Source organism: Lutra lutra, chromosome 8 (genome assembly GCF_902655055.1).
Source record: "Lutra lutra chromosome 8, mLutLut1.2, whole genome shotgun sequence".
NCBI classification, from domain to species: domain Eukaryota; kingdom Metazoa; phylum Chordata; class Mammalia; order Carnivora; family Mustelidae; genus Lutra; species Lutra lutra.
The window spans coordinates 90444931-90470200 of record NC_062285.1 but is presented as its reverse complement, the minus strand read 5'-3'; the positions used below and the strand labels follow the sequence as shown (position 1 = coordinate 90470200).

At 36.3% G+C, this 25270-nt stretch overlaps 1 protein-coding gene across 1 annotated transcript in view; it reads right to left on the bottom strand.

Annotated features, from left to right (window-relative positions):
- Window positions 1-5360: 5360 nt before the first annotated feature.
- Window positions 5361-25270, bottom strand: part of LOC125106964 (NKG2-A/NKG2-B type II integral membrane protein-like) — a 29841-nt gene continuing 9931 nt past the window's right edge. The window contains exon 5 of the mRNA XM_047741526.1: window positions 5361-5468. Coding sequence (XP_047597482.1) covers window positions 5361-5468 — 108 coding nt within the window. The remainder of the gene's footprint in view (window positions 5469-25270) is intronic.

Here is a 25270-nt window from a genome sequence, read left to right as displayed (position 1 = left end):
ATATCCCTGATGAATATGGGTGCTAAGATTCTCAACAAGATCCTAGCCAATAGGATCCAACAGTACATTAAAAAGATTATCCACCATAACCAGGTGGGACTTATCCCTGGGTTGCCAGGGTGGTTCAATATTCACAAATCGCTCAATGTGATAGAGCAAATCAACAAGAGAAGAGAGAAGAACCACATGGTCCTCTCAATTAAGGCAGAACAAGCATTTGACAAAATCCAGCATCTGTTCCTGATTAAAATGTTTCAAAGTATAGGGATTCGAGGAACATTCCTCAGCTTCATAAAATCTATTCTATGAAAAACCTACAGTGAATATTATCCCCAATGGGGAAAAGCTGACAGCTTCCCTTTGAGATCAGGAACATGGCAAGGATGCCCACTCTCAGCACTCTGGTTCAACACAACATTAGAAGTCCTAGCAACAGCAATCAGACAACAAGAGAAATAAAAGGTATTCAAATGTCAATGAAGAAGTTAAACTCTCTCTCCTACAGATGACATGATACTTTATATGGAAAACCCAAAAGACTCCACCCCCAAACTCACTAGAACTCATACAGCAATTCAGAAATGTGGCAGGATACAAAATCAATGTACAGAATCAGTTTCTTTCTTATACACTAACAATGAAAATACAGAAGGGAAATTAGAGAATCGACTCCATTTACCATAGCACCAAGAACCATAAGATACCTGGGATAAACCTAACCAAAGAGGTAAAGGATCTGTACTCAAGGAACTACAGAGCACTCAAGAAAGAAGTTGAAGAAGGCACAAAAAGATGAAGAGCATTCCATGCTCATGGATCAGAAGATATGAACATTGTTAAAATGCCTATATTGCCTAGAGCAATCTATACTTTCAATGCCATTCTGATCAAAATTCCACCAGCATTTTTCAAAGAGCTGGAGCAAACAATCCTAAAATGTGTATGGAATCAGAAGAGACCCCGAATTGATAAGGAAATGTTGAAAAAGAAAAACAGAACTGGAGGCATCACGTTGCCCAATTTCAAGCTTTACTACAAATCTGTGATCACCAAGACAGCATGGTACTGACACAAAAACAGACACATAGACCAGTGGAACAGAGTAGAGAGTCCAGATATGGGCCCTCAACTCTCTGGTCAAGTAACCTTTGACAAAGCAGGAAAAAACATACAGTGGAAAAAAGACAGTCTCTTCAATAAATCATCCTGGGAAAATTGGACAGCTATGTGTAGAAGAATGAAACTCGACCATTCTCTTACACCATACGCAAAGATAAACTCAAAATGGATAAAAGACCTCAATGTGAGGCAGGAATCCATCAGAATCCTAGAGGACAACATAGACAGTAACCTCTTTGACTTCAGCCACAGCAACTTCTTTCAAGACATGTCTCCAAAGACAAAGGAAACAAAAGCAAAAATGAATTTTTGAAATACATAGTTTTCACCATTATTTCTTCAAATATTTTTCTGCCAAATATTTCCCTCTCCTTGTAAGATCCTAATTACATGTGTCAAACTTTTGATGTTATCACATTGATCTACTTTAAAAATATTTTTGCTCCTCATCTCAGATTGGATTATTACTCTATCCAGTCCAGAGCATTTATGGGTACACAAGATATATTTTTACATGTTGCCTTAGGAGGAGCCACAAAGTAGTAATAGTTGTAGTTAAGGATAAAGGCTCCTAAATTTAGGGCAAAGCAACACTTTTTAAATGTAATGACTTATTTTATACATAAATTTACACTGATTAATTACCCAGAAGTAAAATTTTCTGATTTGTAAATTGGTACACAAGATCAGATCAACACAGCTCAGTCCTTTCTGTATTATCTCTGAAACCGAGTGCCTGGAAAGAATACCCTTCAGCTCTGCTGGAACAGTAAATTTCAAAGGGAACCATGTTCCTCTGAATTTAGTACTGAAGTGAGTGCTGTTAGTTCAGGATCTAGAACCATTAGGTGTTCAACACCTAATGTATATTCTCAAAAAGTTAGACACAGAAAATGACTATTTTGATCATTGTATTCCTGACTTCTGCATGATTCTTTCTATTCTGTATTCACTCTTGAATACATGTTCCTAGTATTGATCCATATTTATATATCTCCAGTGCTTTTGATGGAACCACTAGATCAAGCTCACTTCACAAAATAATTCCCATGGCTTCTTATGGGTACACGTAAGACGTTAGGCACCTTTTTATGCACATGTTTAATAGATAAAAAAAATTTGAAAGAATAGTGGGAGGTGTTCCACATCAGAATGTGTTAAGCAACCTCTCTCTTATTTTTCTCCATTTACAAAAGCAAGAATGCATATGTGTGGATGGGATGCTCCAGAATTCAAAGGAAAAGGGCATGTCAGTGTTTTCATCCTCTAGGACCATGCAGGTTCCCCCAGTGTGAGTATCAAAAGGGCTACCTCATCAAACCTTGGCAATTCCTTTCAGATTTCTTCAATTTCAAAGAGATAGCCCTTACATATGTCCAACTAGAACACTGAATGTGAAGACTGGGGTTCTTGACCAATGAGAGAAAGAACAGAATTGATTTCCAAAATGGATATGCATGCCCAGAAGAAAATTACTCCCATTTATCCTCCATACATGACATATTGAATTTCTCAAAAATCTGTTTGAAAATTCATATTATCTTGATGTATATTAGCACACTGGTTAAGTCAGATTATATTTCTGATGCCTGGCTTATTTCATTGAATGCAAAGAAGAACACAGTTGTAGGACCATTGGTTTTCTTGGAAAACAGCCTTTACTGAATAGTTGGTAATCAAAGTCTAAATACATCATATATAACCAGAACATTATGTATTTATGCTGTATTTTAAGGATCTTCAGGCATTATATTATTGATTCTCAGATCAGCCCTATGAGGTGGCTACAATTATCATGATCATGTCAGAGGAGATGGCACAGAAAGATCAAGTTCTTAAGTCAAAATGACTGAGATCTGGTGAATATACAAGGTAGTCTGTTCTTCTAAGAATAAAATATGGAAAAAAATATCTGGGCTGAATCTGTAGGCTGGAGCCAAATCTATATATGCCCAGCCCCAATCAACTAAAACATAACTGAACCACGAACTGGTGAATGAGAAATAAATGCTTATTTTTAAAATGTCAACGCAATTTTGGGTTGTTTGTAATACAATTTTAGCAATTAATGACAGCTGCCATTTACATAGTATATGAAATTGATTTAGAAAATTCACATAATTTATCTAATCATGAGGAATAAGTACAGAGAATATGAATATATCTTCAAGGAACTAAATGTATGTAAAATATGAATTTATTTTGCAAGTAACTATCAAATTTAACCTCTCTCCCTGATGTATTTGAATTACGGTAGAAATAGCTCTGAATCATGATCAGAATAATAATGTTTGTCCTGAATTCTGGCAATCACTACTTGTTCGATGCACACAAATATCTCTATACATTTAATTCTCCTTTTCTTTACTATTTAACATTTATTTAATTTTTCAATTCATAGTGCATTTTAGCATAATAGTAAAAAGTGACAGAGGTGGTGATGTGGACAATTTAGTAAGACAAGATCTCTTCCAATATTTCTGAAATCCAGGTGAGTAAAACAACACACAAAAAAGAGTATCAAAGGACACTGGTTATTATTCAATGAAAAACCCATGTCTACCAAATAATGAACCCAATTTTGGTAGTGCTGTACTAAAAGTAATTCAGAATATGCTTGTACATTCTATCCTCTAAGAACCTGGGATGGATGGGAATTGCTCTTATATAGCTACCCTGTGATTGTTGCCTGATAACCCTGAGTGCCTCTTAACAATTTAGTACTCTTGGCTCCAAATCGATCCCTCAGTGCCCTGTTCTCAGACAATGGAGCTATATTCTATGAACTTCTCTCACTTATCTGCTCACACGAGGTTGAGTTTTGTTGGTAAAAGGCATTGTCAAGACACGGCAGCAAAAAAGGCTCTTCTGGTTTCATGGTGTTTTCCAGGGTGTTTGGCTGCTATGGCTTGGTTGCCAGCTACATGAAGGCAGGAAGTCCTGTGTATTCAGCCTCCAGCAAGTATTGTGGCCAGTCCCAGTTAGTTTCCTGTCCTCTAGGCAGTGCCTCCTAACACCCTGGCAGGGAAATTCTTCCTGCTTGCCAGTCATGGCCTGAGATCCATCCACACCATGGTCAAGTGTAGACTATGGAATTGTTCTGTCCAAGGCCAATCCCATGAGCATGTCTGCCATGAAGTTGTGTGTGGACAGATTGTCTTCAATGGTATCTAAATTCCATCTTCGAGAGTAGACCTGGCTTCCCAGTGATCTCTCCTTTGGCTACTCTCCTTCAACCCTAAGTTATTCTTATTTTATCTTAGTAGCCTTTTCTCTTAGTAGGCTTTCTTTTACAAATAGATAATAATTGCCCCAAAGTTCCCCTGGTTTCTGTGTCCTGACTTAATTCTGACAGATAACCTTGCCACCCAGGGCTGTTCAACCCTCATTTATAGTCCTTTTAAGGACTAGGACAAATCAATTCATTGGGAATTATTAGTAGAATTATTCACCTTATTGAGGAATTTACAAAAACAGTGCTTGATATTATGATTTATAATTTAAATATAATTCATTTTAATAAATAAAAAAGCTTAAGAAATACATGATCTGTATGTGAGTATTTATTTTTTATATTAGTATGACACCAACACCAAGGTTGAAACCCCAGGTACACTTTGGACTTTGGAAGAATATGATGCATCATTACAAGTTCATCGTTATAAAAAATGACCATTCTGCTGAGTGTTGCTGATGATGGGAGAGTCTGTCACGTGTACAGACAGGGGCAATAGAGGAAATCTCTGTACTTTTCTCTTAATTTTGCTGTGAACCTAAAATTTCTCTAAAAAAATAACATCTTAAAAATATTCTGAGAAGGCAATTGTATGTCTTTTGGAGAAATGAGAGATAGTTCTTTAGATGGTGACAGAGCATTATCCCCAAATTAGGTAACTAATGTCTGGTGCTTACAAATATATGGTCTTAATTCTAAGCAAGATTCATTAGACACTATCTTTGAACTGAAGATGAAAAATGAACAATTCTTGTCACTTTCTGAAGATACTGATGGTCTGAAATACAGAGAATTACATCTCATTAACTTAGTGATAAATACCATAATATTTTGATGAATAAATAATTTATTTCGACTAATAGTTAAGTAACAAATCTAAATATTTCCCTTGTCATTGTTCTATGAAACACTGTGACATTTGTGTTTTCTAGTTGCTCACATATTAATGTGTTTTCTTGTAAGATTAATTCTTTTAAATTATAAAATATAAACATTCTCAGGAAACTTATGTTTTCGAGAAGAAAGTTGTGTCTTTTGGCCACACAGATGAATTATTATTGATTCTCTGGAAGCCTCTAATCCAGGAAGTTGGAGTGAAGAAGTTCAACAAATACTGTGAGAAAGCAGATTTTATTAGAAATCAACTAGGAGCTCTCATACTCATTTGAATTTTGTAGTAACAATAAAGTTAATTCTTTCCTTATAGTATCTGTCTATATCTATATTTTTTGTATCACACTGGACACACTAAAAAAAGTATCCTACTAGGACTAAGTAGGAGGAGAAACTGACAAAGGTAACAATTTTGGGTTTCTGATAAGTGACAAAAAGTTTAAAAATACTTTGTGAACTATGTACATTAGGAAAAACCTAGAGATTCAAGTAAGAAGAAGCACCTTGTGATTTTCTTGTGTAGGACAGCTCCCCTGCCTCCCTCTCCCCCCATACCCCCCATCACCCTAGCTCAGTGATCAAGAATTGTAGTTTTTACAGTTGGAGAAGCTGCAAGTAGCAATGGTGCTGGTGCCACAGGGAGACTTGATTAGCAGTTGGGAAGGGGGCAAAGTACTTCACTGATTTTCAAGCTCAAAGTGCTAATTTTGCTCAGTTATGATGAGGAAAACCCATACTTTTTTTAGTCAGAGCTTGCGGTCTTTGGGTCAATTGCTCTGACTCCCATAAATATAATGGGAAGATACTGGTAAGGGAAGGTACGACAGAATAGTTGACCTGAGCTCTTTACACATTCTTGGCAGATGGAAAAAAAAAAAAAAAAAATCTGTGCACAGGGAGAGACCAAGATGAATCCAGTAGAAAGTAAAAGCTGAAGGAGACTTGAGAACTGCTAGTGAAGTTATGAGCACTCCCCCCACAACAAACGCACACACATACTCACATGCACGCATATCATATGGCAGAGGGTGAAGCCCTGCTGACTTGCAGTGTTCAAACACAGACTTTTAAAAGAAGTAGTGGTTGATATCTAAGGTACAAAATCATAAGGATCATACCCAGGAAGATAGGTTAAAAAGAAAAAAATTAAGCAATATGAATTTGGAAAAACTGAACAAAAATATCAGGAAGCCAACTTAAGAGGAGAAGATTCTACAGGAAAGTTTATGCAACTTACAAAAAATAATAAATCTATGAAAAATTAAAAGAATTCAGGTTTATTGAACTCTATTGTCAAGAACACCTATCTAAAAAATTGAACTGTATTGTCAAGAACATCTACCTGAAAAGAAACTGGAAAATGTTTTCCACATTAAGGGGAAAAAACCACATCAATAGAAACTTTTACTGGGATAAGATATTACATTATTAGAAAGAAGCAATTAAAGTAATATATATATATATATAAATTAAATAAAACAGTTCAAATAATTAAATGAACATATGGTGGCAGCAATATAGCAAGTGTGATTTATCAATAGAGAAATCAAACTATATGACTAGACCACAGAGGAATTCTTGCTTTATACGTACCTGAAATTAAAAATTTAATAAATTGGCTCTACAGAAAATTTGAGACGCAGAGCAAAAGGTTGATGAAATTGAAAAAGGAGTAAGAGTATTTTTCACCCCATAGTATGAGAGAGAAAAATTCACAGAGTTCAGAAATCTTCAAAGCAGTATCAGGAAAACTAGCATAGTTCTAAATACAATATGAGAAAGAGAAGAGAGGCAGGAAAAAAAAATCAATCTTATTTCACAATGTATGAATAACTTCCAAATATTATTTAAAAATATTTATAGACCTCAGAGGTTTAGCAAACTACGAGATGTGCACATAGAAATTCACATCTCTGGTGCCTCAGTGACTCAGTCGGTTAAGCAGCTGCCTTTGGGCCAGGGTCCTGGGATAGAGTCCCGTATCGGCCTTCCTGTCAGCAGGGAGTCTGCTTCTTCCTCTCCTTCTATGCATCCCCCTGTTCACGCTTGCACGTGCTTTCTGTCTCTCTCTATTGCAAAAATATGTAGATTTAAAAATCTTTAAAAAATAAGTTAAAAAAATAAATAAACATCTCAGGAAGATGGCTGGAGAACACAAAGAAATAATCTTGAGGGAACAGGGTGGATTAAGACGTGGTTAAGTAGTATGAAAATCAGGGAATGGGTGATATATCTTCATCAGTGTTAGACCATGTTATCTACCACAGAATCCATATCCGCCTTGGACACTATTTCAGACTACGGAAAAGAGGTAACCTCAGCAAGATATAGCAATAGGAAGCCCCTAGCTTCTTTAAAAATAAGTAAATAAATAAAAGTTAAAAAATAAAGAAAAGGCAAATTCAAGAAGTAATATAAGAAATTATAATCATGAACTTTGACTAACTTCTGAAATAGGTCGAAAATAATCACTAACACCCCAAATTGATAAGTTGGACCATGATAACATTGAAATTCTGATCATTAAAGGACTCCAGTAGGGGAGTAAAAATGCAGGACACAACTATTTCCATCTCATCAACTCACAAAAGCACTTCTATTTAAAATATGATCATACTGGGGTGTGTGCATGGTTCAGTGGGTTAAGCATCTGCCTTCGGATCAGATGATCCCAAGGTCCTGGGGTGGAGCCCTGCATCAGTCCCCCTGCTCCATGGGAAGCCTGTTTCTCCTTCCTGCTTGTGCTCTCTCTCTCAAATAAATAAAATCTTTAAAAAAAAATTACAAGGACTAAGAAAAGAAAGAAGCCACCATCTAGGTGAAATGGGCAAGAGACATACCTGAGTACTTCTCATTCTTATTGAAGAGAATATCTTAATGCTTCACAGACCAGAAAAATGATACCATTATATAATCAACAGAAATTATTGTATTAGTTTCTCTGAGACTATTGAGTTTTGGATATAGGGACTACCTTGTACAATGTATATTTACACAAAACACTAGAAAAGTGTAGGGATAATTTAACATATCTATTATGTTCATGCAATTTCATACTAATGCTTAGAAAAAAATGTATTATAATTATAAATACAATTATATATTTATACAATAGTATTTTATTATGACAAATATAATATTTATATTCCATAAATATAATAGACTATTTTCTATGCACTTATATATAATAAAATTATTATAAATGCAATTTGTGGAAAAGACATATAAGGTTGGGGTGCCTGGTTGGCTCATTTGTTAAGCATCTGACTCTTGTTTTCACCACAGGTCATGAGTTCAGGGTGGTGAGATCCAGCCCCGCCTTGGGCTCTGAACTCAGCACAGAGTCTTCTTGAGATTCTCTGTCTCTCTCTTTCCATTTTACCCTTCCCACACTCTCTCTCTCTCATAAATAATAAATAAATAAATAAATATTATAAAAAGACATAGAAAAGGCTTTTCATAAAATAATTATTCATAATACCCACAGACTAAAAAAAGAATTACATTTCTGAGAATAGATTTTAAAGGGTCATATTCATATAAAACAGCAGTGAAAATTCACAAACTATAGACAAATGCAGTGGTATAGATGGACTACAATAGCACATGAGACTGAAAGGAGATACACATAAAAATGCACACTGCATGATCCCATTGATGTAAGGTCTGAAAATAAGCAAAGATATTTTATAATATTAAAATGGGCAGGGCTGATAGAGGCTCTGCCTTTGACTCAGGTCATGATCCCAGGGTCCTGGGATTGAGGTCTAAATCAGGCTCCTTGATCAGCAGGAAGCCTGCTTCTCCCTCTCCTGCTTCCTCTGCTTGTGTTACCTCTCCTGCTGTGTCTCTGTCTGTCAAATAAATAAATAAAATCTTTAAAAAAGCTATATTCTCTTATAGGGACACCTGGGTGCTCTGTCAGTTAAGCGGCTGCCTTCATTTCAGGTCATGATCCCAGGGTCCTGGGATTGAGTCCTGTATTGGGCTCCTTGCTCAGCAGGGAACCTGCTTCTCCCTTTGCCTCTGCCTGCTACTTTGCTTGCTTGAGCTCTCTCTCTCTCTTCTGGCAAATAAAGAAAAAAATCTTTAGGAAAATAATATTCTCATATAATTGTATTTCTGTTTGTTGGTAGCGAAAAAAATTTGCCCTTTTTATGTAAACAGCACAGTTACCCATATAGTACATAAAGAGAGACATATTCTTGGTTTTGAATTTTCATGGTGATACTATATCTGTAAAGACTCCTTGGCAGGTTGAATTTGTGGGAGATAATTAAGTAAAGATTGAGAAATGCTGTATTATAAAGTAATATGCATGAATTGAAAAGATCAGATCTCCCAGGTTTTTGCTAGGTAAGTCTGTAACTTCTTTTTCAAGAAGCAGGAACAGATGAGTAGCATGCTCTAACTACATTATACTAGTCTCAATTTGACAGTTAAAAAGAAGTAAAAAATTAAGAACAAAAACAGGGAGACTCAAAACACTACAGGGATGTGGTGGCTTGGGCTAAGGTAAAGTATGGCAATGGTGATGAGAGATTGGACTCTGGAATACTTTGAAGTCAGTGTTAAGAAGCCTCTAACGTGAGAACGTGGCCTGAGAAAGAAGGAAGGGGGTCACGGATGAAGCATGTGCTTTACCTTGAGTATCTGAAAACAGATTGAATCTGTTTCCATTCAATGAGCTGGAAAAGATTATACATGAAATAGGTGTGATTAAGACTCTGTGTTTGGATTGGACATCTGAAAAGTGAATTTTTCATGAAACACACAAATGGACCAGTTGACTAAGGGCTCAGATATCAATGCCCTAAGGTGAATGGTGAGATATGGGCAAGAATGTATAAAACTGGGCTTTTCAGCTTGCACGTGCTGCTTAAAACGAAGTAACAGAGATTGTCACCCAGGAACTTAAAGTGGATGTAAGTAAGAGGAAGTTCTAGGATAAGCTCTGAGACTCTCTCATGTAAAGAGAAAGAGGAGAAGAGGTAAAATCAGCAAACAAGATCAAAAGCGTAATGACGAGATGGGACTCAAACCCGTGAAACTATGTTGCCATGGGTACCACGTGAAAAAATGTTTCCAGGAGGAATAATGATCCACTCTGTTGAATGCTGCTTCTAATCAAGTAAGATGAGATTTTGTTATTTTGTGTAGAGAATAGGGAATGGTTCCAGTGAGCTGTTGGGGCAAAAATCCAATTTGTCATAGATTCAACAGAAAACGGAAGGATGGGAATTAGAAATAGTTTTACTATGATGCAGCACAGTGTTCATCAAAGGTATCTTTTCCAATAGTGATGAACTGTGTTTCTTGAATGGGACGATCCAGAGGACAACCAGTCCTGATACCATCACATATGCTCTCTTCCAATATGGCTTATCTGCATTCTCCCAATGATTCTGATCCTCTCTGCAAATGTTATCCCTCATACCTGTAGCTTTTATAGTTTCTCCCTCCTTTTCTCTTGTCTTCAAGTGTTCTTTCATTTCACTTACATACTCCCTAATCTTTTCTAACTTGTTCTTTAATCACTCCATGGATTATTCACTTAAATGTTTTTGTTTTCATTTCTAGACTTCTTCTTTTTGATTTTTAAAAATTACTCTGGGTTCTTCCATTGCCGAACCCTCAGACACTAACCTCTTTTTTGGTAGTCCATCTGTATCCCTTATACTTTTATTCACTCTAAATATTTGTACTTTATAATCAATATTAAAGAATTCCATTATTTGGGGTGCATGTGTGTGTGTGTTTCTCTTTTGCTTTTCTTATTTTCCTTTTATATTTTTTTGCATGATTTTCAATTTTGAGCATACCTCCATATCCTATATGACCTAGGTTGAGAATAACTGCAGAAGTATTTCTTTAGCAACGATGATCATTAAAATCTGGGAAATAATTTTGCCTATGATAAAATGTACACTTAGAGGATTTTTTTTAATATGAAAAGATAATAGGGAAGATTATGTGGTTGAAAGACTAGAGCTTTATTTTTTATCTGTTAATATATATTTGGAGATTTAAAAATAAGAAATGTAAATTATTTTATTTTATTTTTTTAAAGGCGAATTTGAAGTCTTTTTAAAACATTTTATTTATTTATTTGACAGAACAAGAGATCACAAGTAGGCAGAGTGGCAGACAGAGAGAGGGGGAAGCAGGCTACCTGCTGATCAGAGAGCCCGACGTGGGGCTCGATCCCAGGACCCTGAGACCATGACCCGAGCTGAAGACAGAGGCCTAACCCTCTGAGCCACCCAGGTGCCCCAGAAACATAAATTTTTTAAAAAACCTAACTCTTGTAGCCTGGGAAACACTATATTGATTTTAAGGGTAAATAGGCTAAATTGAATCTGCCAAGGAATACTAATTGCAGCTACACAACACACAATTACGGGGAAGAATAATCAGAGTAAGAATTTGGGATAGAAGAATTCTTTTCTTAATTACATCATCATATATATACTATTCATATTATGTAAGTGTTAATTCCGAAATTATATACTTCTGGATTTATAATTTATTTTGTGTGCACTTTGTGCCTGCCTTCTCTGGGATTATTTGAATATTTTTTAGAACTCCATTTCAATTAGTATATTGGCTTCTAGGCTCTCCCTGTTTATAGTTTCTTCTTAGTGGTTGTACTAAGATTGTAGCACAGAGTCTTAACTTTACATGGTCTAGGTAGAATTAGTTGTACAACATAAGAAATCCTGTATGAAACAGGTCTATTGATCCCCTCCCATACCCATTATTTTCAATAGTTGTCATAGGTCTTACATATTACATATATTATAAACATTGGAAGAAACTTGCAAAGTTTGTTTTGAATGCTCATGCATACTGCAAGGAAATTAACAGAAGATTGTCTTTCATATCTACCCTGATATTTATAACTTTATAGATGCTTATGCCTTCCCAAATAATCAGATTTCTCATGAAACTATGACACATAAACCTGACACATTTCCTTCCTTTAACACTTCCTGCACTGCAGGCCAAGTATAGCTGGAAAATGTCTTCATTTACTTTTATTCTGGAAGACTGAATTCTGAGTTGGCAGGATTTTTTAATGAGATGATTATTATCTCCAAAATTTATTGTTTCTAATGAATTACTAGGCATATAAAGTGTTGTTATTCTCTCATTGTTTTCAACATTTTTTAATCTGTTTCAGAAGTATGACGACAATGTGCCTACATGTGATCTAGTTTTTATTTTATTTTTTTTTTTCATTTGGGTTTTGCTGGGCTTCCTGAGTTTAACTTGGTGTATTTCAACAAATTTGAATTAGCTTTAGCCATTATTTCTTCAAATAATCTTCTGCTAATTGTTTTCCTCTCCTTGTAAGATGCTAATTACTTGTGTCATAACTTCTGATATTATCACGTTGATCCCTCTTGTAAAAATATTTTTGATCCCCTCTCTGAATGCATTATTATTCTTACCCAATCCAGGGCATCTGAGGGGAACAAATCTAGATATTTACATATTCCTTAGGAGGAGCCACAAAGAACCAACGGTTGTAATTAAGAGCAGAGCAACAATTTTTAAATGTTATAGTGTTATTTTATTCATAACTTTACAATCATTAATTATCAGAAAAAAAAATTTCAGATTAAATAAGGTGGGCACAGGAGATTGGACAGACACAACTTTGTCTTTTTTGCATTTTCTTTGGAACTAAGTGCCTGCAAAGAATACACTTGCTGCTCTGCTGCAAACACAGCAAATTATAAAAGGGCTTCATCTTCCTCTGAAGTTAGTACTGAAATGAGGATTGTTTAACTCTGGGATGTAGACTAAGAGGCCCATTATGTTCAAAACCTAATGTATAGTCCTAGAAAGTTAGACACAGAGAAAACTGCCACACTGATCTTTATATCTCAGATTTCTCTGAGACTTTTTTTAAGTTTCAGTGGTAGAATTCAGTGATTCATCAGTTGCATATAACATCCCAGGGGCATTACATCAATGTCCTCTTTAATGCCCATCACCCAATTGTCTCCTCCTCCCACGCATCTCCCCTCTTGCAACCCTGTTTGTTCCCTATAGTTAAGAGTCTCTTATGATTTGCCTCCACCTCAGTTCTCATCTTATGTTATTTTCCCTCCTTCCCCTATGTTCATCTATTTTGTTTCTTAAATTCCCCATATGAGTGAAATCATACAGTATTTCTCTTTCTCTGACTGACTTATTTTGCTTAGCATAACACACTCTAGTTCCATGGACATCATTGCAAATGGCAAGATTTCATTCTTTTTGATTCCTGGGTAATGCATACATACACCACATCTTATTTATCCATTCATCTGCTGAAGGACATTCATCTGCTGATAATCTGCTGTGGGCCCTTTCCCTAGTTTGGCTCTTGTGGACATGCTGCTACAAACATTGGAGTGCATGTGCCCCCTTGAATCACAATGTATGTACCTTTGGATAAATACCAAGTAGTGCGCCTGCTGTGTCATGGGGTAGCTCTATTTTTAACTGTTTGAGGAACCTCCATACTGTTTACCAGAGTTGCTGCACCAGTTTGCATTCTCACAAGCAGTTTGAGAAGGTGAGAAACACAACAGGCAAGTCTACTCTCACCACAGTTGTTCAATAGTACTAGAGGTCCTAGCCTCATCAATCATACAATAAAAAGAATTAAAAGACATCTAAATCAGCAAAGAGGTCAAACATGCATACTTCATAAGTAATATGATAATCTATGGATAAAATGCAAAGATTCTATCTAGAAATTGCTAGAACTCATGCAGGAATTCAGCAAAGGTACAGGATAAAAATCAATGCACAGAAGTCAGTTGCATTCTATATATTAGCAATGAGCAAAAAAATAGAAATCAAGGAATCAATCTTATTTACTGTTGCACCAAAACCATGTGGTACAGACTTATCAAAAAGAAAAGAGAAATAAATAAATAACAAATAAAATCATGAATGAAAGAGGAGAGATCACAACCAACACCAAGAAATACAAACAATTATAAGAACATATAATGAGCAACTATATGCCAGCGAATTTGACAATCTGGAAGAAATGGATGCATTCCTAGAGATATATAAAATACCAAAACTGAACCAAGAAGAAATACAAAACCTGAACAGACCCATAACTATTAAGGAGATTGAAGAGGTCATCAAAAATCTCCCAACAAACAAAAGCCCAGGGCCAGACGGCTTCCCACGGGAATTCTACCAAACATTTAAAGAAGAATTAATTCCTATTCTCATGAAACTGTTTCAAAAAATTGAAATGGAAGGAAAACTTCCAAACTCATTTTATGAGGCCAGCCTCACCTTGATCCCAAAACCAGACAAGGATCCCACCAAAAAAGAGAATTACAGACCAATATCCTTGAGGAACACAGATGCGAAAATTCTCACCAAAATTTTAGCCAATAGGATCCAGCAGTACATTAAAAGGATTATTCACCATGACCAAGTGGGATTTATTCCAGGGCTGCAAGGTTGGTTCAACATCCACAAATCAATCAGTGTGATACAATACATTAATAAAAGAAAGGACAAAAAACATAGGATACTCTCAATAGATGCTGAAAAGCATTTGACAAAATACAGCATCCTTTCTTGTTCAAAACTCTTCAAAGTGTAGGGATAGAGGGCACATACCTCAATATCATCAAAGCCATCTAGAAAAACCCACCGCAAATATCATTCTCAATGGAGAAAAACTGAGAGATTTTCCACTAAGGTCAAGAACATGGCAGGGATATCCATTATCACCACTGCTATTCAACATAGTACTAGAAGTCCTAGCCTCAGCAATAAGACAACAAAAAGAAATTAAAGGCATCCGAATCGGCAAAGAAGAAGTCAAACTATCACTCTTTGCAGATGATATGATACTATATGTGGAAAACCCAAAAGACTCCACTCCAAAACTGCTAGAACTTGTACAGGAATTCAGTAAAGTGTCAGGATATAAAATCAATGCACAGAAATCAGTTGCATTTCTCTACACCAACAACAAGACAGAAGAAAGAGAAATTAAGGAATCAATCCCTTTTACAATTGCACCCAAAACTATAAGATACCTAGGAATAAACCTAACCAAAGAGACTAAGAATCTATACTCAGAAAACTATGAAGTACTCATGAAAGAAATTGAGGAAGACACAAAGAAATGGAAAAATGTTCCATGCTCATGGATTGGAAGAACAAATATTGTGAAAATGTCTATGCTACCTAAAGCAATCTATATGTTTAATGCAATACCTATCAAAATATCATCAATTTTTTCAAAGAAATGAAAAAAATAATCCTAAAATTTATATGGAACCAGGAAAGACCTTGAATAGCCAGAGGAATGTTGAGAAAGAAAGCCAAAGTTGGTGGCATCACAATTCCAGGTTTCAAGCTCTATTACAAAGCTGTCATCATCAAAACAGTATGGTACTGGCACAAAGACAGACACATAGATCAATGGAACAGAATAGAGAGCACAGAAATAGGCCCCCAACTCTATGGTCAACTAATCTTTAACAAAGCAGGAAAGAATGTCCAATGGAGTAAAGACAGTCTCTTCAACAAATGGTGTTGGGAAAATTGGACAGCCACATGCAGAAAAATGAAACTGGACCATTTTCTTACACCACACACAAAATAGACTCAAAATGGATGAAGGACCTCAATGTGAGACAGGAATCCATCCAAATCCTTGAGGAGAACACAGGCAACAACCTCTTTGACCTCAGCTGCAGCAACTTCTTCCTAGAAACATAGTCAAAGGCAAGGGAAGCAAGGGCAAAAATGAACTCTTGGGACTTCACCAAGATCAAAAGCTTTTGCACAGCAAAGGAAACAGTTAACAAAACCAAAAGACAACTGACAGAATGGGAGGAGATATTTGCAAATGACATATTAGATAAAGGGCTAGTATCCAAAAAAAAAAAAAAGAAAGAACTTATCAAACTTAACACCCAAAGAGCAAATAATCCAATCAAGAAATGGGCAGAGGACATGAACAGACATTTCTGCAAAGAAGACATCCAGGTGGCCAACATTACTCGGGATCAGGGAGATACAAAAAAACCACAGTGAGATGCCCCCTCACACCAGTCCTAATGGCTAAAATTAATAAGTCAGGAAATGACAGATGCTGGTGAAGATGCGGAGAAAGGAGAAACCTCCTACATTATTAGTGGGAATGCAAGGTGGTGCAGCCACTCTGGAAAACAGCATGGAGGTTCCTCAAAAAGTTGAAAGTAGAGCTACCCTACAACCCAGCAATCACACTACTCGGTATTTACCCTAAAGATACAAACGTAGTGATCTGAAGAGGCACATGAACCCGAATGTTTATAGCAACAATGTCCATAATAGCCAAACTACAAAAAGAACCTAGATGTCCATCAACAGATGAATGGATAAAGAAGAAGTGGTATATATATATATATATACAATGGAATACTATGCAGCCATCAAAAGAAATGAAATCTTGCCATTTGCAATGACATGGATGGAACTAGAGGGTATTATGCTGAGTGAAATAAGTCAATCAGAGAAAGACAATTATCATATGATCTCCCTGGTGTGAGGAATTTGAAAGGCAAAGTGGGGTGTTTGAGGGGTTGGGAAGAAAAAAAAATGAAACAAGATGGGATCAGGAGGGAGACAAACTATGAGACTCTTAATCTCAGAAAACAAACTGAGGGTTGCTGGGGGGAGGGGATGTGGGAGGGTTATTGGGTTAGGGACATTGGGGAGGGTATGTGCTATGGTGAGTGCTGTGAAGTGTGTAAGTCTGATGATACACAGACCTGTACCCCAGGGCAAATAATACATTATATGTTTATATATATATATATATATATATATATATATATATATATATAGTACAGAGGAATAAATCTAACCAAAGAGGTAAAAGAAAACTATAGAATAGTTATAAGAGAAATTGAGGAAGACACAAAAAAATGGGAAAATATTCCATGTTCATATTTGGAAAAACAAATATTGTTAAAATGTCTATACTTCCCCAGGCAATCTATACATATTCAATGTAACCCTTATCAAATACCATCAGCATTTTTCACAGTGGTAGAAAAAAAAATTGTATGGAATAAGAAAAGCCCCCAAATAGCCAAAATAATGTTTAAAAAGAAAACCAAAGCCTGAGGTGTCACAATTCTGGACCTGTTGCTATATTACAAAGCTATTATCATCAAGACTATATGAGCCTCTTCTTCTTCTTCTTCTTTTTTTTTTTAAGATTTGTTTTTTCATTTGAAAGTAGGGTAGAGGCAGAAAGCAAGGGAGAGAAAATCTTAAGCAGACTCTGTGCTGAGCATGGAGAGGGACACAGGCTAAATTTCATGACCCTGAGGTCATGACCTGACGTGAAATCATGAGTCAGTCACTTAACTGACTGAGCCACCCAGGCGCCCCTCCATGACTCTTTCTACTCTGACTTCACACTGACTAACTCCCTTAAAATAGAATTCCATGCTTATATATCTCCAGTGCATTTGGTGGATCCTCCACTTAAGCTCACTCTACCAAAGTCTTTTCATAGCTTCTTATGGGTACATCTAAGATATTAAGCATCTTTTTTAGAAGTATGTAGATATGTAAAAATTATTTAAGAGAAAATTGGGAGGTGTTCCACATCAGAATGTTAATATTAAAGAACTTTTCCTTTTTTCTCCATGGTAAGAAATACATCTGTGTAGATGGGATACTCAACACTGGAAAGAAAGGGCATTTCAGTGTCCTCTTCCCTTAGGCCCCAGTAGGTTCCCCAAACCTAGAAAACAAACAGACTATCTTGCCAAACTTTGAAAATTCCTTTAAAAATGTCTTCAAATCCAAAAGAGACCATTATGTATGTCCAAAGTAACACACCAGGTGAGGAGACTGGGGTTCTTGACCAATAAGAGAAAGAATAGTAACTGCAACTTGATTTCAAAAATGGAAATTCATGTCTAGAAACATTTACTCTTGTTTAGTGTTCATACATGATATGTATTGAATTTTCAAAATCCTGTTTTGAAATCCAAATATTTTTTTTGCACAACAATGGAAACACTCCACAAAACCAAAGACAACCTATAGAATGGGAGAAGATATTTGCAGATGTCTTATCAGATAAAGGGCTAGTATCTAAAATCTATAAAAAATTTATCAAACTCAACACCCAAAGAACAAGTAATCCAGTAATAAATGGGCAGAGGACATGAACAGACATTTCTCTAAGGTTGACATACAAATGGCTAACAGATAGATGAAAAAATATTCAACATAACTTGGAATCAGGGAAAATACAAATCAAAGTCACAATGAGACACAACCCTCAACCTAGTCAGAATGGCTAAAATTAACAAGTCAGGAAACAACATATGTTTGCAAGGATGCTGGGAAAGGGGAACCCTCCTACATGGTTGGTGGGAATGCAAGCTGGTACAGACACTCTGGGAAACAATATGGATGTTCCTCACAAAGTTGAAAATAGAGTTACCGTATGACCTAGCAGTTGCACTCCTGGGTATTTACCCCAAAGATACAAATGTAGTAATCTGAAGGGGCCCCTGCACCCCAATGTTTATAGCAGCAATGTCCACAATTGCCAAACTATGGAAAGAGTCCAGATGTACATCAACAGATGAGTGGATAAAGAAGATGTGGTATTTATACACAACAGAATATTACTCAGCCTTGAAGGAAAAAAAAAAAAAAAGAAATCCTGCCATTTGCAATGGCATGGATGGAACCAGAGTGTGTTACTTCAAGCAGAATAAGTCAATCAGAGAAAAGACAATTAAATGATCTCACTCATATGTGAAATTTAAAAAAAATACAGGATCATAGGAGAAGGAAGGGAAAAATAAAGATGAAATCAGAGAGGGAGACAAATTATAAGAGACTCATAACCATAGGAAATAAACTATGGGTTGCTGAAGGGGAACGGGGTTTGGAGATGCAATAACTGGGTGATGGACATCAGGGAGGAAACTAATAATACACTATATGTTGATTGAATTTAAATAATTTAAAGAGGTAAATATATTGACATAAAAAAAGAATGGCAGAGGAAACTGAAAGAAATTAATAAAAGCTGATCAAGATTGGAAAAATGCAAATATATTTGATGTGTATGATGAAGTAGGTTAAGTCAGATTATATTTATTATTTTTTTCTTTTTCATAAGGTTTTTATTTATTTATTTGACAGAGAGAAAGAGAGAGAGACAGACAGAGAGACAGAGAGAGAGGAGAGAGAGATCACAAGCAATTGAAGTGGCAGAGGGAGAGGGAGAGGTAGGTTTCCCACTGAGCAGGGAGCCTGATGCAGGACTCAATCCCCAGACCCTGGGATCATGTCCTGAGCCCAAGGCAGAGACTTCACTGACTAAGACACCCAGTTGCCCCAGTCAGATGATATTTCTGATTCCCAGTTAAACTTCTATATTGTAACAAAAGAGACTGGATGGGTGGAAGGAAGAAGACAGTTTCAGAGCTTCAGTTTTTTTGTAAATCAATTTTTATTGGATATTTGGAAAAATAAAATATGGAGATATCACATATAGCAAGAACTTCATGTGGCTAGAATGCATTTTAAGGATCTTCAGATCTTACATTATAATTTCTTAGATCAGCCCTATCAAGTGGCTACTATTATGGTCACCATGTCACAGGTGATAGAAACGAAGTATCAAGTTCTTAAGTCAAAATGACTAATGTAGTGAATACTTGTGTGTCAAGAGGTACTGTTCAAATAATCTAGTAACTCTGTGAATAAGATGCTATATCTATCATATTTTCCAGGACTCAGGATACTGACCTAGAGCAGTCATGAAACTGAGTCACAGACCCAGAGTGTGCATTTAGAAATTACATGAAGAGGCCTGGTTTCATTGCCAATGTCCTTAAACTTTACCCTGTAGTACTTATTCCCATTTATATACTGATTAATGTTCCTGGTGCAAGCATCTATATGATGATGTTTACCACCATAAAGAAGTACGAGCATTTTGGCACAGTGGAAACAAAAACTAGATTGGAAGTTAAGAAAGTACTCAATTTTCCATCTATTTTCCAATATTTTTCTTTTACAAACATTCTTTGCTATCTCATTAAATACAATGAGAAAATATTCCTTGTTAGGTCCGTTATTAAATGAAACGAGACTGAGACAAAGTGAAAGTTATTTAAAGCTTTATTTTATGACAAGTATTAGAAGTTAGACTGATTGGTCAGGCGAACAAGATTGAGACAAGGTGGAAGTTTTGCAAAGCTCTATTTTATGCTAAGCATTAGAAGTCAGACTAACCAGCCAGGGCCGTCTCCGAAGAGAGGGACCACCCTTAGCTTACAGGTTCAAGAATTGACTGACTGACCGGTCAGGGCCGCCTCCGAAGAAAAGGACCCCTCCCCATCTTACAGACTACCTTTTATAGAGCAAAAGTCTGGCCAATGAGATTGTGGTCATGTTAGGTCACACGCAGGTGGCCAAATGAATTACAACTTACCCTATAGTAGCTGTTTGATCTAACCTATTACTCTGGTCAGAATTGGTGCTCAAGGTTGGCACCCAAATGGTGGAATTTACATTCTTTGGTGGTTAGGGAAAAAGTATGTGTGTTTCTTACTGATTGGATGTCTCCACCTGGCCCGACTCATCCTTGTATTCTGGGCTCAGTTGTTAGGAACTAGTTGACCATATTTTACTGGTTTCCCAGACTTGCTTCTAAGTAAGTTTCTCTGGGGGCAGAGGGGCAGGGTCAGTTTAAGTTTTACTGCACAAACAACAAAATGGCTTTTAACCAAGATGGAGTCACTCTGGCTAAATAGGTCCTTACATTCCTATAGTTATTATGGTAGATTAGGTTCTTGTTCAATGAAACTACATGTCTTCCATCTGAGCACTTTGAAAGGCATAAACCCTGCAGAAAATCAATGATAATTTTGGCCATGTGACTTGTTTTCACAATCTCATGTGAGTGTGAATGTGATATTTTTGAGTTCAGAGTCCAGGCGTTAAGAAGCACATTTCTCCTAGCCGCTAATCTCTGCTATAAGATGTCATATATCAGGTATCCTGCTCTACTAAGAATAAAATACACCCAAAAGATCTGATATGAATCTGTAGTTGTAGTCTGGAGCCATGCCCATGCATGCCAAGCCTTGATCAACTAAAACCCAGCCAAAGCACAAACCGGTGAATGAGAAATAAATGCTTATTTTACAATGTCATTGCAATCTTGGTTTGTTTGAGCATAATGTCAGCAAATAGTTACAGCTAGCATTTACATATTATATGATTTTGATTTTGAATATTCATATAATTTCTCAATCATAGTATAAGGAAAGAGTACAGAGAGTGTAAAGAATATGTGTAGCCACTGAGTAGTGGCTCAGTCAGATAAGCATCTGTCTTATGCTCAGGTCATGATCCCAGTCTGGCTCTCTTTTCAGTGGGGAGCTTGCTCCTCTCTCTGACTGCGGCTTGTACTCTCTCTCTGCCAAATAAATAAATAAATAGATCTCAAAAAACCAGTATATGCAAAAATATTTGTCTATATTCAAATTAATAAATGTATAAGAAGTATGATTTTTTTTGCAAGTAATAATCAAGTTCAATCTCTCTCTCTCTTGTAATTGAATGAGGGTAGAAATATTTGAATCATTACCAAATTACTAAAGTGTTTCGGGAATTCTGGCATTAACTAGCTGATTGACTCATACAGTATCTTTATATTTTTATTCTTGTTTTCTTCATTTTTTAACATTTTATTTTTTACATCAAAATGTCTTCTAGCCTGGGTAAGGATGACAGAAGTGGGGATTGGAATATTTAATAAAACATGATGGCTTCTAAAATATCTGAAATCCAGGTAAGAAGGAAAACAGCACACAAGAAAAAGTGGTGAAGGACACTGGTTATTAATGACTGAGAAGACATCAATCTCTACCAAAAAATGAACTTAATTTTGATAGTACAGGACTAAAAGAGAGTCAGAAGATAGCTGTTTATTCCATTCTCTGAGGACGTGGGGCAGGTGGGAATGGCTCTTACATAGCAATACTGTGGTTGTTGCATGATCTCCCTGAGTGCCTGTTCACAATTTGGTACTCTCAGCTCTAAATCTACCCACCCCTCTGTGCCCTGTTCTCAGAAAATGGAGTTCTCTTCCTTGTCAGCTCACATGAGTTTGAGTTCTGTCAATAAAGGCAATGGAGAGACACAGCAGGAAGGGTCTTCTGGTTTCATGGTGTTTTCAGGGTGTTTGGCGGCTATGGCTTGGTTACCTGCCGCATGCAGGCAGGAAGTCCTTGTATTCAGCCTCCAGCAAGTTTTGTGGTCAGTGCGAGTCAGTTTCCTGGCCTCTGCTCTGTGCCTCCTAACAGGGGCTCTTCCTTCCTGCCAGTCACAGCCTGAGATCCAGCCTCACCAGTTTCAGCCTGTGGACTGTGGAGCTGCCTGTCCCAGGTCAACACAGTGAGCATGTCTGCCATGAAGCTGTGTCCGCATTGTCTTCAATGACATCTATTGATTGAAGACAATGTGTGGCCGCATTGTCTTCATTGTCTTCAATGACATCTAAATCCCCTCTCCAGAGAGCAGATGTGGTTTCGCAGTGATCTCTCCCTTGCATACTCTCCTTTAACCCTAAGAAATTCTTTATGATTTTCTTCATTTCAGATCTTTTCCTCTTAGTAGGCTTTCCCTTACAAATTGATAATAATTGTTTAAATCAATCTTCCTCTGGTTTCTATTCCTGAATCAATTCTGATGGAAAATCTTGGCACCTAGGGTTGGTTGTTCAACCCTTATTTGCAGCCGCTTTAAGGGCTAGGGCAAATCAATTCATTTGGAAATATGAGTGGATTGTTGACCTTATTGAAGACTTTACAATAACAGTGCTTCATATTATAATTTGTAATTTATGATTTAACAAATAACCAAAGCATACGAAACATATAATATGTACCTGAGTGTATATATTTTTTACATTAATAAAATTAAGATGGAAAAACAGTTCTATGACACCAAGAGGGAAACCTCAGGTACACTTTGGGCTTTGCATGATTATGATGCGAACTGCAGGTTCCTCCTTGTTAACAAATGAACCATTCTAGTGAGTGATTCTGATAATGGGAGAAGCCAGGAACATGTACATACAGGGACAATGTAGGCTAGCTCTGTATTTTCCTCTTAATTTTGTTGTTAATCTAAAATTGTTCTAAAAAATAATACCAGAAATATTTCTGAAGAAATAATTGGCTTTTAAAGAAATGAGAGCTATATATTTTTTAAGATGGTGAGACAGCATTATACCAAAATTAAGGGGCTAATATGCCTGGTGCTTACAAACGTATGTTTTCCTTTCTAAACAGGAGTCAAAAGAACATTTTCTTGAGTCAAAATAAAAAAATGGGCAATTCTTGTCACTCTCTGAGGATACAGACAACGTGAAATTCAGAGAATTAGATTGTATTAATCTTAGCAATACATAACATAATATTCTGTTGAATAAACAATTTATTTAGACAAATAGTTGTTTTGTGTCAAGCATTGTGACCCCTATAAGTATAATGAGAAGGTAAGGGAAAGTGTTACTGAAGAGATGACATTAGCTCTCTACACACCCTTGGCTGATGGAAAAAAATATGGGGATGGGGAGAGGAGACCAAGATGCACCTAGAAGAAAGTAAAAGCTGAAGGACACTTGAGAGCTGTTGGAAAGTTATGAGGCCTCCCTCACTCTGTCACACACACACATTCACACACACTCACACATACACACACACACATATCACAGGGCAGAGGGTGGAAGCCCTACTGACTTGTGACATTTGAAACAGTCTTTAAAAAATTGGTGGTTCACATCTAAACGAAAAAATCACAAGGATCATACCCAGGAAGATAGGCTAAAAAAAGGTAAACAATACAAATTTGGAAAAACTGAGCAAAAAATACCAGGAGGCCAACTTTAGAGAAGATTCTGCAGTAAAGTTTATGCAACTTATAAGAAAATAATAAATAAAGAAAAATGAAATAGGATGATGTTCAGTAAGCTATATTATTAAAAATGTCTACCAAGAAAATTAAGAAATGGGGCACCCGAGTGACTCATTCAATTAAGCAGCAAACTCTTTATCTTGGCTCAGGTCTTGATCTCAGGGTCCTGGAGTTGAGCACCACATCAGGTTCCATGGTCAGAGTAGAGTCTGCTTGGGATTCTCTCTGTCCCTCTCCCTCTGCTCCTCTCCCCACTTGCACTTACTCTCTCTCTCTGTGTCTTTCACTCTGTCTCTAAAATAAAGTAAATATATTTTTAAAAAGAATTAAGACACATGAAGAAAAACTGGAAAATATCTTCTATATTAACAGAAAGCATAGGCAAATAAAAATATCTACTGGGATAAGATATTACATTTATTAGTAAAAAGTATTTTAAAGTAATATTTATAAATAATGTAAATTATAAAGAAAAAATGTTCAAATAGTTAAGTGAACATATGATGGCAGCAATATAGCAAGTAGGAAATATCAATAGAAAAATAAAACTATATGAATAAACCCCAGAAAATTCTGAGTTACTTGCACACTTGAAAATTCACTTATTGTCTCTACAGAAAGTTTGATATGCAGAAGAAAAAGTTGATGAAATTGAGGAAGGAGTAACAGAATTTATTCATCTTACAAGATGAGAGAGAAAGAAGATAGAAAAATTAATAGAGTTCATAGATCTTCAAAACAGCTTCAGGAAATCCAGCATAGATCTGAGTACAAACTGAGAAAAACAAAGGCAGAAAAAAGCTGAACGACAATCTTAAGTCATGATGAATGTACAACTTATTAAATATTTAAAAAATATTTATGGACACCACAGGCTAGGAAATTACTAATAAGATGAACACTACAAATCCACATCTCAAGATGTCATAATGACAGACAAAAATTATTTGCAAACCCAAAGAAATGTTCTTGAGGGAACAGGGTGGATTATGAGGTGACTTAAGTCAGTGTGAACATTAAGGAATG